General features: G+C 45.8%; 1 protein-coding gene across 1 annotated transcript; it reads right to left on the bottom strand.

Moving 5' to 3' along the window:
• Positions 1-7,456: 7,456 nt before the first annotated feature.
• Positions 7,457-9,939, bottom strand: CARTPT (CART prepropeptide). Its single transcript, XM_081090465.1, has 3 exons — positions 9,514-9,939; positions 9,027-9,110; positions 7,457-8,185 (listed from the first exon to the last, which is right to left on the bottom strand). Exons 1-3 carry the CDS (start codon positions 9,670-9,672, stop codon positions 8,078-8,080), a joined length of 351 nt encoding a protein of 116 aa, XP_080946591.1. The 5' UTR covers positions 9,673-9,939; the 3' UTR covers positions 7,457-8,077.
• Positions 9,940-14,857: the final 4,918 nt, after the last annotated feature.

Here is a 14,857-nt window from a genome sequence, read left to right as displayed (position 1 = left end):
AAGGTTGCAGGTTCAATTCCCGGTCAGGGCACATACCTAGGTTGAAGGTTTGATCCCCAGTCAGGGCACATACAGGCACTACAATTCCCAGGGAGAGGAATCCTTCTCTCTGACCAGAGGAAGAAGATGGGGTAAATTCCTGTGCCTCTCTCTATCTCCTTCTCTCCATTGCTTGATGTTTTGGCATTGGATGGAGATACAGTCAAGGGAAGTACACAGCAGTAGGAGGAAAATAAGACCCCATATATCTGGCCAGAAGACTGGGAATGGAGACCCCACTACACTAGAAAGTGTCAGAGAGCTCATGGAAAGAGAGAGAGCACAAAAGAGAGATCCCATTGAGTTGTAATCCACATAGATTAAGGACTCAAATCTGAAAGGCCAAACTTCAAAACTATTAGAAGAACCCAGCAGGCGTGGCTCAGTGGTTGAGCATCAACCTATGAACCAGGAGGTCATGGTTTGATTCCTGGTTAGGGCACATACCCGGGTTATGGTTGCAGGCTCGACCCCCAATGTGGGGCCTGCAAGAGGCAGCTGATCAATGATTCTCTCTCATCACTGATGTTTCTCTCTCTCTCTCCCTCTCCCTTCCTCTCTGTTTTAAGATTTTTAAAAAGCTATTAGAAGAAAACAAACAATATACTATTTGAACAAAATTAATAGAACCATTTTTATTTTAAAATCAAGAGAATGAGCAACACAAAATTGGGCACAGTGTTTACCTTGGGAGATAGAGAGGAGGCATAAAGGTTAAAGTAATTTCACAAGTGTTTGCTCTGTTATTTATGCTTTATAGCTGCATACAAATCCTATCATTTTAATGTATTACATATATATAAAATATAATACAGAAAATATAATATAAACATTAAAATAATACTATGTAGCACAAAATTCCAAATATGTTAAAAATACATGTATTTATAGCTATAAAGAAAAAAAGTCTGGAAGAAAAAATATCAGAATGTTGGATATGTTTTTTCTTTTTGTATAAATGTATGTTGTCTATAATAAATATCTAATGCTTTATAATTAGACAAATTTGCTTCCGTTTATCTTCAACACATGTGGGATTCAACTTGCTGTACTCAATTATTCCCCAAATACTCTGTTTATTTCTGCAGCACCTCACTATAAATCTTAAAGGGGACCCATCTTTATTCTCTTTATAACATAAGTCTCAGATGCCTTTTCACATTTTTATTAATGATAATAGTAGCCATGATAGCTGCCATTTTAAAGCACCAGCTGTATGTTCTTATGTTCTAAATATTTAGTGAATAAATCCAGTTAATCCTTACAAAAACCCAAGAGTTAGATACAATTATTTTCTCATTTTAAAAATGCAGCAAAGGAGGTCCGGCGCTTATTTAAGTAGTTAGTTTACACTGCTTGCCCCAAATCACACAACTGAGAAGGTGGTTTCCCATCACCATCAGCCAAAAGGAAAGCTACAGTTTGCATTTCAGACCTAAGTCCTGTTGTAAGGTCAATTTTCTCACAAATTACTTGACGAGATTATTCTACATACCAATGAAAAGTGGGGAGAGGACTCATAGAAAATTTATTAGATTTCCTGATCTAATAAATTAAAACAAGCAATTGTAATTACTACCGATGACAGAACTTCCTGACCCAAATCAATATCTGTCTCAGTGAGCAGTGTTTGGCTATTCTCAGTCTAATCAAGACAAGCAGAAACCTGGATGACATCAGCGGTGGTCAGAGCCAAAAGGCCCTCAGCTTCCCCAGGCCCTGGGGACTCCTGCAATTGAGATCACCTTCAAAGAAAAGGACCTGAAATTCATCAGCTGTGCTGTTGCCTGCCGGAGAAAGTTTCAGTGATTATTCCCCTCACTCTCCATGGGCGTATGTATTTTATCTTTCATGTTGACATAATCAGTCATCTTACTAGCAAATACAAAGGAAAATAGATGCTATTGATTTCTCTTGGCAACATCATGCTGGGATACTGAGGCCATATCAGTCCACAGATGTTGTTTTTCAACCAAACATGGCCTGAGTCATCACCAAACGGCTTATTTAATTTTATTCTTAAAAAAAATCTCCAAACTCCTTTCCTTTAAAAAAAAAAAAAGTTCTCCAATAAATTCAATAAAAAAGAAAACAACGTTTATTGAGCTTAATTTTAAGAAAGTAAGCACCTTATTGGTAAACCCAAGATCTCAAATCCATATGGCAGCAAAATGATGATGTAGGAGCTAGCCTGAGAAGTCAGAGTTTGGGTGTGACAGGTGCAGTGATCACGGAGGCTGATGGCTTGGGTCAGCTGCCAGATGGGCAGAGCCACCCAAAGTCCAGCAGCTGGGGAGAGAGGATAGTCTAGGCAGAGAAAACAACTAGGTTGTTATTATTTATGTCCCCATTTTACAGTTGAGAAAATGAAGTTCAGATGGTTAGGTAACTTGGCCAAGTTTATCTAAGGAGCAACCAGGGCACAGATTTCATATTCTCAGTCTTTTAAATGTATTATCTCTTTGTGACACTACAAATACATATAGTCCCTGAACTAGCCTTTTTTTCCTGCAGCAAGAACTATTTTACCTAGAATGACAGATCAGAAGTAATAGTTCTGAAAGGCAGGACACAGAAAAAAATAATCAGGGTCAAAAGTTGACACCAAGCCTAGAAGCCCAGCCTAGTTTGAGGCAAACCTGTTGTGGTCCTAGAAATGAACACCAGTGTTGGAGCCCACTAACCAGACATCAAAACTCTACCATGTGCAGTGGCCTTGCAGACAACTGTGACTGCTCTAGATATGCCTAGTCTGGCCCCAAAATGGACCCCCGCCCTCATCAAAACCAGGTTCCAACTATCACATTCTCTCCTAGTGCAAGAACTGGGCTCTCTGCCTGAGACTTCGGCCACAGGAAAGGAGACTGCATTAACACTATTCGATCACTGAGAAACCTGCCCTCAGCCAAAAGACTTCCTCTCCTCTCCAGACTCAAACACAGCCAGCTCCATGGTGGACACTGCCCAACAGCATCAGCGGCAGGTGAGTTTTGAAGTGTCACTGGGAGAGCCCTTTGTATAGGGCTTTTCCCCTGAGGACACACCCAGCTCAGTTTGCAGAATACACCAGTGTGTCGAAGAAAGAAAGAAATAGAAAAAAAAGTTAGTGAGACCCCTAAACTCTCCAGCACCTACCTGGTAAGGCCTAAAAGAATCCAAATTGGTCCCTATAAGGGAAATGAACATAGAAGATAAAAGTCAAAACAGTAATACCAGATAGAGCTTTGCCCCCAAGCTTCTCTGGGGGAAAAAAAAAAAAAAACTACCTGAATGAGTAGACCCTATTTCAGAGGGTCTTACTTTGACTGATCTTGATGAGCCTAAGCCGCCTGAGTCAAAAGCATTTGAGTGGGTTCCTTGTTTCATTGTCTCTAGACCTATACCCTCTCTTATTTTCCGTGAGAAGAGATAAGGAAAGAGAAACCTGTGGAAAAACACACCCCTAAAAGAGGGAGTCTTTCTTTCCCCTTGGTTCCCAGTATTGGCTTAAAGTTACCTACTCAAAGTCTTCCTAGGGCAGAGAAGAGGAGGCAGCCCTTCCTCTCCCTCCCCCCACTCCTCCCCCCCCCCCCCGCTCCCCTAGGAACTTAGGCTCCAGCCTAAGTCACTGTAAGAAGAGTGGGGATTCCAAAGGAGACAGCTCCTGCTGGAACATTCACAGGAACACCAGCAGTAGCCTCCTGGGGAAGATGCAGGAAGGAAAGCACCCCCCCACACACACCAGTCTTGGATAATAAACAAGACTTCTTAATTTTCTGTTTTACTCATCATGATTTATGAAAAACAATAAACTTAGAAATTAAAAACTAAAAGAAATTTAAGTACCTAGGACAGTGCTTATTATTCAAATACTAGAAGCCCGGTGCACAAAAATTTGTGCACTGGGGGTGGGGGGGGTGGTCCCTCAGCCCGGCCTGTGCCCTCTCGTAGTCTGGGACCCCTTGGGGGATGTCCACCTGCTGGCTTAGGCCCACTCCCTGGGGAATCGGGCCTAAGCTGGCAGTCAGACATCCCTCTGGCAGCCTGGGAGCCCTCAGGGGATGTCCACTTGGCAGTGGGGAGCAGGCCTAAGATGCAGTTGGACATCCTTAGCGCTGCTAGGAGGAGGTGGGAGAGGCTCCCGCCACTACTGCTGTGCTGGCAGCCATCAGCCTGGCTTGTGGCTGAGCAGAGCTCCCCCTGTGGGAGCACACTGACCACCAGGGGGCAGCTCCTGCATTGAGTGTCTGCCCCCTGGTCATCAGTGTGTGTCATAGTGACCAGTCATTCCCAGTCGTTCTGCTGTTAGGATCAATTTGCATATTACCCTTTTATTACATAGGATAGAGGCCTGGTGCATGGGTGGGGGCCAGCTGGTTTGCCCTGAAGGGTGTCCCGGATCAAGGTGGGGGTCCCGCTGGGGTGCCTGGCCAGCCTGGGTGAGGGGCTGAAGGCTGTTTTCAGGCTGGCCACACCCCCTTCAGGGTGTGGGGGGGTCCCACTGGGGTGCCTGGCCAGCCTGGGTGAGGGGCTGAAGGCTGTTTTCAGGCTAGCCATACTCCCTTCAGGGTGTGGGGGGGGGGGGTCCCACTGGGGTGCCTGGCCAGCCTGGGTGAGGGGCTGACAGCCGTTTCAGCCTGGCCACACACCCTGGCAACCCAAGCTCCCAGCTTCTCCTTTTGGGCTGGAAGCAGGTATCTCGGATTTATTTATCTTCTATAATTGAAACTTTGTAGCCTTGAGCAGAGTCCAGGTCTGGCCTGGGCAGGCAGGAAGCTTGACTTCCTCCATCGCTGGAGGCAACCCAAGCCTCCTGCTCACTCCAGCTCTGTGGCTCCCATTGCATAGTTGGGTTAATTTGCATACTCACTCCTGATTGGCTGGTGGGCATAGCTTGTGGGTGTAGCGGAGTGGCAGAGTGATGGTTAATTTGCATGTTTCTCTTTTTATTAGTGTAGATGTGTTAGATGAATGTATAGTCCTTTCTCCCCACCCAAGAAAAATTGCTAAATTTCCAGGGCAAGTTCAGGACCCTATAAGTACACACTGGATCCGAAAGCCTAGGAAAACTTTTGGTATATTCAGCCTCGAGCTGCCCTGCATGTTTTGACACGGACACCCTATTTGAGAGACTACTTCCAGGCACCCATCTGCTTCTTCTTGCTAAGAGGGCAGGAATGACCTGACAATTGCTCAGATGCAACAGTAAAACTCTGCTGCTTTGTCCCACCATGTCTGAAACAAATCCTAAAGAAGCCAGGCACAAACACAGAGCTTGGAAAGTGATGCGGGCTTTCCTTTATTGAATACTTACTGTGTTCAGGTATTATTCATGTATTTTAACTCAGTTAGTCCTCTTGGGGTCAAGAAGGTCCAGTTAAATGGAGGGGGGTGGGGACTGCCTTCTTAGGTAGCAAGAATCATGATTTGAACATGGCATCAGTGGCTTTATAAGACTGTCTTGTTTTAGAGGGCTGTGTCAAGTTCTCCATGCCACACGTTAAGAAAGACTCCACCTGTACTGAGAAGACATCCCAGTAGAGGTGATCCTGTCTCCCATGTGAGAGAGCAGACAGGCTGAATGACAGCCACACTGACACCACACTGACACTGGCATTCAAAGAGTATCTTTACCTGCTTCGTTTTATCCCATCACGCCTACTTCCACCTTCTCTAGCTCTGCAAAGGAAGAGTTCAAAGGAATTCAAGGCAAAAAGCCCACCCCTAATTTATTTATGACATATGGCCTGTCTCCATTGCATAGGAGGGAATTATTTTTCTCTTTGCCTGAGGGATATCATTAACATAGTGGTAATTAATGAAAGGCAGTTGCTGGCATTTGGTAAATTATTAATGGTTTCAATCATCCAGAGAGCAGACAGCCCCTGTGGGTAGTTGTTCTTGGTGACGATGGAAGTGCTCTGAGGAAACAGGAATGGTGGACACAGAGCCAGACCGTGTGTGTGTGTGTGTGTGTGTGTGTGTGTGTGTGTGTGTGTAGCTTGGCCTTACAGGATCATAAATATATATATATATATATATATATATATATATATATATATATATATAAAATTTCAGAGAGGAAGGGAGAGAGATAGAAAGAAATATCAATGATGAGAGAGAATCATTGATCGGCTGCCTCCTGCACAACCCTACTGGTGATCAAGCCTGCAACCCAGGCATATGCCCTGACTGTGAATCAAACCATGATCTCCTAGGTTCATAGGTTGATGCTCAACCACTGAGCCACACCAGCTGGTCAGCCTTCCAGAATCTACATACAGTTTCAGCCCTTCTCATCCAAACAGACTGGGTTTTCTTGCAGAAGAGCTCATGGATTAAAACTAAATGCAAGTCACTCTGGCAAATGATGAACACTATCAGATTCTCTATAGAACAGCCAAGTGAGAATTAAGCCTAGTCCCAGGGAACTGCTGGAAAGTTGGCAGGGAGAAGATGGCATGTCTCTTACAGCAACCAGAGATTAGGGGGCCAAAGGGTAAAACTGAGAACTGGGCTAGATCAATGCTGAAGTGTGGCTGGATTACCAGAGGCAAAGGATTGAAAACAAATGTCAGGAGCGGAGGTACACAGACGAAGGGGGACCACCAGCAACCTGGAAAAATGAGAGAGAAGAGTGCCATGTGGAAACAGGGGAAAGAAGAGATGATCTGGACAAATACCCAGGAGGAGGGATCCAGTGCCACAGTAGGAACCTTTCTCCCTCCCGAGGCCTTCCTGTATGGGTCCCACTTAAACAGCCTCCTTGTTACATAAGACGATAAGCTCCTTGAGGGTGGCAGTCTTGACTGATTCCTTTTCTGCTATAGTCCTGAAGCCTAGCACAGTGCCTGATGCAGAGTAGGTGCTCACAATGTTTACTGAGTAATAAATAAAGAAAGAAATGAATGGATACACCTATCTTATCAACCTAGACACTAGGTAAAGAAAAGAAATATTGATAAGCTTTTTTTTTCAATAAAGTTACATCAATTGTAAGTTTCAATAACAAAGAATTTACTGAAGAATTAATTGGAGAGCAGGAGAAGAGGTTGCCACTATACACCACCATAGAGCAAATAACTGGATAAATGCGAATTAGATGCTTATGTTCTTTCCTGAATTCTTTTTCCAATCGTCTTCTCTTTTAGCTCCTCTCCAACACAGCACATGGCACATACTTTTTCTCTCTTTCTCCTAGTCTTTACTAAGTGCAAAGTAAAAACAAAAAGTTCTCTTTCTTATTCCATATGTAAAAAAAAAAAAAAATCACTCCTCTGATGATCATGATGTGTTTTGAGAGGTGTCACTCCCACAGACCATCTCAGGGCCCTTGCTCTCTACCTCCCTTTGGGGAGGTGTATGAGCCTTTGCTTGATTAATCCCATCATTCATATTTAAATTACTTATGTAGAAACAACAATGCACTATGAGCAACTGTTTTTTACTTGTTTTTATTGATTTTAGAGAAAGAGAAGAAAGGATAGGAAGAGAGAGAGGGGAAAAAAACAGCATTGATTGGATGCCTCCTGCATGCCCCCTACCAGGATCGAGCCCCAATGAAGGCTTGTGCCCTGACAGGGAACCCTACCAAAGACCTCTGGGTGTACTCAACCAACTGAGCCATACCGGCCAGGGCAGTATGAACAATTACTAAAAACACTTCATTATGTATAATTTGTACATGCTTCAACTGGGGGTGCTTGGGATGATTTATTTTCCAGGTGGTGGTGTCATCTACCAACATTCACCAAATCTAATTTTCATCCTGCCATGCCACATAGGAAAATACAATTTTCAAAGCAAAGTTCCCCTACTTTACACAAAGATACACAAGAGTTCATCAGGCAAATAAAATAAAAAGAGAATATGTTTGCACACACATCAACACCGTACAAGCATACAAGACATTGTTCTTTTATTTGAAAACATCAGGAAAAGCTCCCCTTCACCCTCAGAGGGAAATGCAAGCTTGGTTGCTAAATCCCAACTCCACAAATGAAGGCGCGGTCCTCTGGGGAAGCAGGGGAACTGGGGACCGATGGAGGAGGGTGACGCCTCATAAGCACTTCAGGAGGAAGGAATTGCAGGAGGTTCCTCGGGGACAGTCGCACAGCTTCCCGATCCTCGCTCCTTTTCGCACCGCGCACTGCTCGCCAGCGTCACACTGCAAGCAACACAATGTGTGGTCGTGGGACATGCGCAAAACCAAGCCCTCAAAGGCCACTCTCCCTGTCAACACAGTTTCTGCCTCATGGGAGAGACGGATGGACCCTATCACCCCCACGGGAGGCCTAAGTATAGTCAGGCCTAAAAGGGAAGAGAGCTTTGTGCTTATGATTTCAGTGAGAGAACATAAAAATAAATTTAAATTATTGAGCCCCTCCTACCTTCTTCCACTTTGCGGGGGAGGGGGCATAGAGGGAGAGTTGGATTACATTTCCTGGTTCCTTTAGTTGCTCATCCAGAAGATAAAAAAAATCAACCAGACCTTTTTTCTAAGAAATAAACAATAGACCTATGTTTTCTCACAACCCCTGCTCCCTTTCTGCACTCCTCATCCCAAGGAAGGTTTAAGTATGTGCGTATGTGTGTTTGTTCTCCATGGAAAGTGACAAGCCCTGGTTAAGGATTTTTATCCTAGAACTTAGATTTTTTTTAAAAAACAAAACCGACAGGGGTTAGGAAGGCAGGAAGAAAATTGAAGGAACAAGAACCAATTCTTCGTGAGGTGAGAAAAGCTCATCTTCAGGAAACACTCCTTTCCACCCAGACACAAGAGCTGGTTCCTGGCACATGCTGTTCGCTCCTCTGAAAGGGCTGGTCTGCCCTCAGAGACCCAAGGGCAAGGGCTGGCGGTGAAAACAAGGGGGACCTTATAGAATTCTGCAAACCCCTTTCCTGAATTATTTAGCCACGTCCTAGGGAGAAGGCGCGCATGTATAAGACTCAAGATGGTATATTTCCTCTTGGAAAAACATGGGAAGGAGATGATTCCAAAGCCTTACCATGGGGACTTGCCCGTACTTCTTCTCATAGAGCGGAATACGTTTACTCTTGAGCTTCTTCAGGACTTCCTGCAGCGCTTCGATCTGCAACATACCGCCCCCGAGAGCCCGAAGTTGCCGCCTTGGCTGCGAGTCCAGCCCAGGTGCTCACTTCCAGCCCTATTTTTAAGGATCCCCAGAACCACACACGCTCCACCCTGGGACACCGAAGACAAAAAAAGGTTGCTAGAGGGGTGGAAATTTAGGGGGCGCTGTCCCAGGTACTGACAGCAGGTCCCAGGGCCCTGGAGGGGAGGCTCGTGTTGCTCCTGTGTTGCTCAGAGGAGCGGGGACAAGACTGCTGGGAGGATGACAGCGGGAGCCCGGACTTGTCACTCATCTCCCCGCGTCCTGACTCTGGGAATGGGGTGGGGAGGAGGGAAGAGAGGAGGTACAAAGGAGGGACCGCGCGGCAGCCCAGGGGCGTCTGGGGCATGGGGATACCGACCAGCTCCTTCTCATGGGAGGCATCCTCCACGGTGGAGAAGATGTCCAGGGCTCGGGGCTGGAGCTCAGCATCCTCCTGGGCACGGGCGCCCAGCAGAGGTAACAGCAGCAGCAGGGCAGCACCCAGGAGGGGCAGCAGCTGGAAGCGGGTGCTCTCCATGGTGCTGAAACTCGGCGCTGCTGAGGCGCCCCGCGCTCCTGTCTTTTATACCGAGCCAGGGCCCGGGTGCGGGGAAGAGGGAGGGGGCAAGGAAGGAAGGGGGTGTGGAGGAGGGTCCAGGTCAGCCGTCTGTAGGCAGCGATCCGCTGCCGCTTGACGTCAATGCCCGCCGGGCTCCAGGCGCCCCGGAACGAGGCTCTGCGCACAGATGGGCAAGAGAGCGGACACCAGGGACCCTGCGCCCCCAGATGCTGTCACCCCCGCAGTAAGGGACGCTCCCGAGGGAACTGAAACGAAGTCAAGGGGCGAGAGGTGGGGGCTGGGGAGCACGAGGGGGACAGGACATGAAAAATGCCTTTGAGGCAAGGCACAGGCAGAAGAGTCCCTCCCCGTCGCCTAGCAGGGGCGGCAGCCACGCAGTCTCCCTCACCAGCCCTGCCTTGACTCGCCCCAGATCCATATGTGGCAGCAAGAAGGGGAGTTGCCTCTAGGTAGGCATGTTCACTGGGCACCTAACTAGGCACGCTGTGGGATAGGAGAGGCAAACACAGTACCTAAAAGAAAGAAACTGTAGCCTTCCCCAGGATGGGCTCCACCACGGAATCGGTATGGTAGTAACGAGGAAAGAGGGAAAACAGACTGACCAAGACTGAGGGGTGGTATGGAGAGTGCAGGAAGCCAGACTCTGGTTCTACTCCTGGCTCCACCACTTGCAAGCTGTGTGGCTTTGGGCAAAATAAAGAACCTCTCTGGGCCTCACTTTTTTGTTTTGTAAAACTGGAATTTAAAAGATGCGCCTCACAAAATTATCTGGAGGTTGGAATGAAAGGTAAGGTATGTAGAAGCCCTGAGCCTTAGCACTCCCTCTCTAAGGCTCCCTGCCTTTCCCCTGGAATTCGAGGCTGCCCAGGTAAGGGGCTGAGCGTAGTATTTCAGCTTTTCCTTAGGGCAAACCCAACCATCCTCAGGAGCCCTCCAGCTCACTACCCAGTTCTGATATCTAATGAAGATAATAAAGTAAAGGTGTTAAAAAAAAAAGTGCAACTTCCTGATTATGGAAATATCTCCAGCATCAGAAGTCAGTAGTAAGCCAGGTCCTCCGTGACTTGTGAAGATACTGTATTTTAAAAGATTGGGGTACTTACAGCCTGAGTACAAATGAAAGTTCCTGTAGGAGAGGTGATGTTTTCCCACTTAGACCTAGAGGCTTATCCCACCTGCCTGCCCACCTGGCTTCTTTCACCACAACCTCTTTCTCTCAAACCGATCCTCAGTTCATCCACTCTTCTCCATCCCTATTACTACCGCCTCAATCCTGGAAAGCTGCTCTGGAAAGCTGCCTTCTTCTTGCCTTCCCCCCCCGCCCTGCCCTACCCCACACCCCATTGCCTTCGTCTATCCCATAATTTACCACCAGCCAGCAGTAAAACATGCCAGAGAAGGGTGGGATTGTTTCACAGGCAGCCAGTTTCAGAAATAGACTACAGACTACGGCCTCTCTCAACATTTCCTCCAACAACCAAGAGCATTACAGTTGCAAAATGGAAATCTTTTTCCCAAATGCAAAGCTTGTGTCACCAGGAAGAAGGGTATTGTCTCCACATTGCTCACACACTTTCACTTCACTGCTTTTCCCTCACACTCTCTATGGTGCAATGTGGAAAGCAAACTGGGACAGGATTGCATCCTAAAAAATCTCAGGAAGTTCAAATCTCAGGCCATAGGCGTGAGGGAGTGACTCCTGTGCTGGACAGTTTGCCTTAGATGGCATCTAAGGTCACTGTTAAACCGTGATTCTGTGACTCTTTCATGCCTCCTTCAGAACTCATCAAAGTGAAGTCTATTTCTTTTGACACAAACTCTAACCTCAGGAGAAACAGAATACCATCTGGCATGATCCAAACAGGCAGAGCCTGAGGGCAAACGTATTTTTTATAGGCAGAAGGGTCCTCAACAAGTCTCTCCTTTACTTTTTTAGGGGATCTCTAGCCCTGACATTTCTCTACCGTGTGTCAGCAATTTAAGCTGGTTCTGGTTTTAACGACAGATCCATCGTGGTGGCTTGGCTTACCAGCTAAGTCAGGCCCAGCTTCTCCTGCTCTGCAAGCCAGATCTCTGCACTTCCCATCAAACGGCCTCTCTAAAGCCGGCCTGGCAAGGCCTCTGAGATGGATGGGCTAGCAACCGTTCCTTAAGCTCCTCCAATGTTTGCAGGAAGTCCACAGGGACTGTGCTTATTTCTCCGGAAGGTGAGATTAGACTGGACTTTGAGAAGACTGAAACCCACACATGGCAGGCTTGCCCAAGGTCATGTGTCAAGTTTTCCTCTCCTATTCAACTGGCTGCTGGAAGACAGTTGTTTGGAGACCCAGTTCAACTTTATGAACAGGATTATAGACAAGGGAGGCGGATATATTTATATACAGAAGCCTCAAGAGCTTAGGGAAGGCTATCTAGTCTGAAGAGGAGGGCCAGGATGCTTGTCTTAAAGCTTTATTGCCATAGAGTCACTGTTTTAGAACAACCTTAGGGAGGTAACCATGGAGATTTTGAGGATGCTAAAAAAACAAAACAAAACACTTCAACTCTCCGCAGTGCTTCATATTCCCTTCATTTTCACCCTTTTCTAGGGAAAGATAGCTATTCAATTGTACTCTCTTATCTTAGGCTCTGGGGCCACCACACCCATTCAGTTGTGCATGCGAACTATTCTTTCTCTTTTCTGTATATTACGGCAGTCTGTGGCTACCACTCCCCCTAACCCACTGCACAATGGCATATGGTGCACTGTGTTACTGTTCACAGATATTTAGTGCTGCTCACTGGAAGAGGAATATACTTTGGGCCATGTTCATCAACTATATGGCTATGTGACTCACTTTGGCCAGTGAAATATAAGCAAAAGTATAGTGCGTTGTTTTCATGGGGAAGGTTTAAAAGCCAGTGCATACTTTGCCCTGCTCTCTTTCCTCTTCCCTGGTGATTGGCAATATTCCAGATAGAAGTGGCTGTTATCAGCCTGGGTTATAGACGGTTCTGGAGGGAAGGAAATATTGAACACAGCTATGACTGCCTTCAGTGGACATATATTGAGAAGGAGGAATAAACTCTTGTGGATATAAGCCACTTTTGGGGTCATTTGTTACTGTAGCACAATTTAGCTCAATAGGACCAAATCAGGTAGATAGACTACCATGTTCATCAACCCATCTCATAGATAGTATTAATTACATATTGCTACATAATAAATTATCCCAAAGTTTAGTAGCTTAGAACAACATGTATTTATTATATCACCATTTCTGTGGGTCAGGCATGACTTAGCTAGCCTCGGGTCTCTCACAAGGCTGCAATCACAAGGCACTGACTGGGGCTGCAGTCGTGTCAAGGTTCAACTGAGGCAGGATCCACTTTCAAGACAACTCAGTGGTTCTTGGTAAGACCTGGTTTATCACAGGCTGTCTCAGTCACTTGCTGGCTCTTGACCAGAGGCCTCCCTCCATCCTTCCAGGTGACCCTCTCCGTCTGAGCAAGCATGTGAGAAGAGCCTGAGAGAGAACGCTAGCAAAACAGAAGTCACAGGCTCTTCTAACTCATCCCATCATTTTGCCATATTCACTGGGTGCTGTCCACACTCATGGGCAGGGATTATATAAGGGCATGACTATCAGAATGCAAAGTCCCTGGGAACCATGTTAGAAAATGTCTACTACAATTATTCTCTCAAAAAATGTAAATACAATTAAGTGAACATCATTGTGTAAGAACCTTAGCTTGAGGGTGAGGTAAGAAAGAGAATTGTGGAATTGTATAATTGGGGCTCTGAAACCCAGAAAGGCTAAACAACTTGCCTAGGATACACAGTTAGAAATAAAGCCAGAACTAAAATTCAAATCAGCACTATTTCTACTAGACAGAAATCAGTGAAACATTAAATAGCAATATACGACAAACTGCATTCAGCAGAAATAGAAGCTAGACCATCAATTGCTAATTGAATAGTCAAACAAATCATCCAGACAATGAATGAATTAAGCAGAGAAGGAAAGCTCTTTAGGGAGAGGCAATCAAAAAGGTAGGCCATGTTATGAGCTGGTCTTTGAAGGGTGGACTTGTTTCAGCAGAGAAGGGAAAGTCTTGTTGGCAGGGGGCTGGCCAAGATGAGGCTTCTTCAGGGCGCCCCAAGGCAGCACACAGAAATGTGGCTCTCCTCTCCTCAATCTCAATTCATCAGGTGACATTTTCCAAAGAAGCTATCTCTAGCACATTGTGAATCAAAGGTGAGATCAAATAAAAAGACCTTTCAATTTACCTTTAGGGAAGTGTTTCCCAGCGTGGTGTGAAAGTATCAGAATCAACTGAAAATTTCTGTTCGCCAAATTACATATGCTTATACTCCACCCCCAGAATCTGGGGGACCAGAATCTCTGTGGAGGGGAGCAGTCTAGCTCATGTCATTGGAAAAAGTTGCCCCAAGGGACTCAAATATAACCTGACTGATACAAGCCCCTGGTGGAGGAGCACTGAGGGGATCTTTGCATCATTTAGTGTGGTGTCCGGGAGCACACTTTGCTCTACCAGATCACCGAGGCCAAATCCTTTCAGGATCTAATGCCCTTCCTTTCTAAAACTGGATAGCGGACCCGGAATGGATGGATGAGGTCAAGTCACTCTTAGTTCAGTGGGCATCTCCATTGTGCCTTCTTTTAAGAAGCCATGAACACACCCCATGGGCCTTTTCAAGAGTGCAGATATAAGTCCCATAAGTAGTATAAAGTAATTAAACCTTGATGAAAGACTCATTTATATCCACCTTGAGCAGAAATTGTGTTCTCACTTCTGCTGGTGAGAAAACTGGTCATTTAAGTAACTGGATTCAGGCCCCCAGGCAGGTGGGAAGTTGGACCCAGATCCTTTGAAAACCTAGTGTTTTCTTATTTACACTGTCCTTCCATTTCATCTTATCACCTCTATCATTTTTTTTTATGAAGAGAGAGAGCAAAAGAGAGAAAAAATAAAACTTGAATTCTAAAATAATTTTTAAATATTATAAAAGATATTCCCTAATGGTCAAGATCCCCCTTGCTCCTTGAAAAACCGTCATTTTCTATTGAAAGCTGCAAAAATGTCAAGTCGAGTCTCCGAGTGCAAGCTCTGACTTTCCAAATGTGAAATGGGACTCTGT

Source organism: Myotis nattereri, assembly GCF_964212035.1.
Source record: "Myotis nattereri genome assembly, chromosome: 4".
In the NCBI taxonomy this organism is placed as follows: Eukaryota; Metazoa; Chordata; class Mammalia; order Chiroptera; family Vespertilionidae; genus Myotis; species Myotis nattereri.
The sequence above is the reverse complement of the archived record's forward strand: the minus strand, read 5'-3'. Positions and strand labels throughout refer to the sequence as shown.

Excerpts from the sequence above, each read along its gene's own strand:
- CARTPT (XM_081090465.1), bottom strand. The coding sequence starts at position 9,672 with ATGGAGAGCACCCGCTTCCAGCTGCTGCCCCTCCTGGGTGCTGCCCTG. Across the intron at positions 9,111-9,513 it reads CCTCCCATGAGAAGGAGCTG|ATCGAAGCGCTGCAGGAAGT; the intron begins GTCGGTATCCCC and ends GGTATGTTGCAG. Across the intron at positions 8,186-9,026 it reads AGTACGGGCAAGTCCCCATG|TGTGACGCTGGCGAGCAGTG; the intron begins GTAAGGCTTTGG and ends TGTTGCTTGCAG.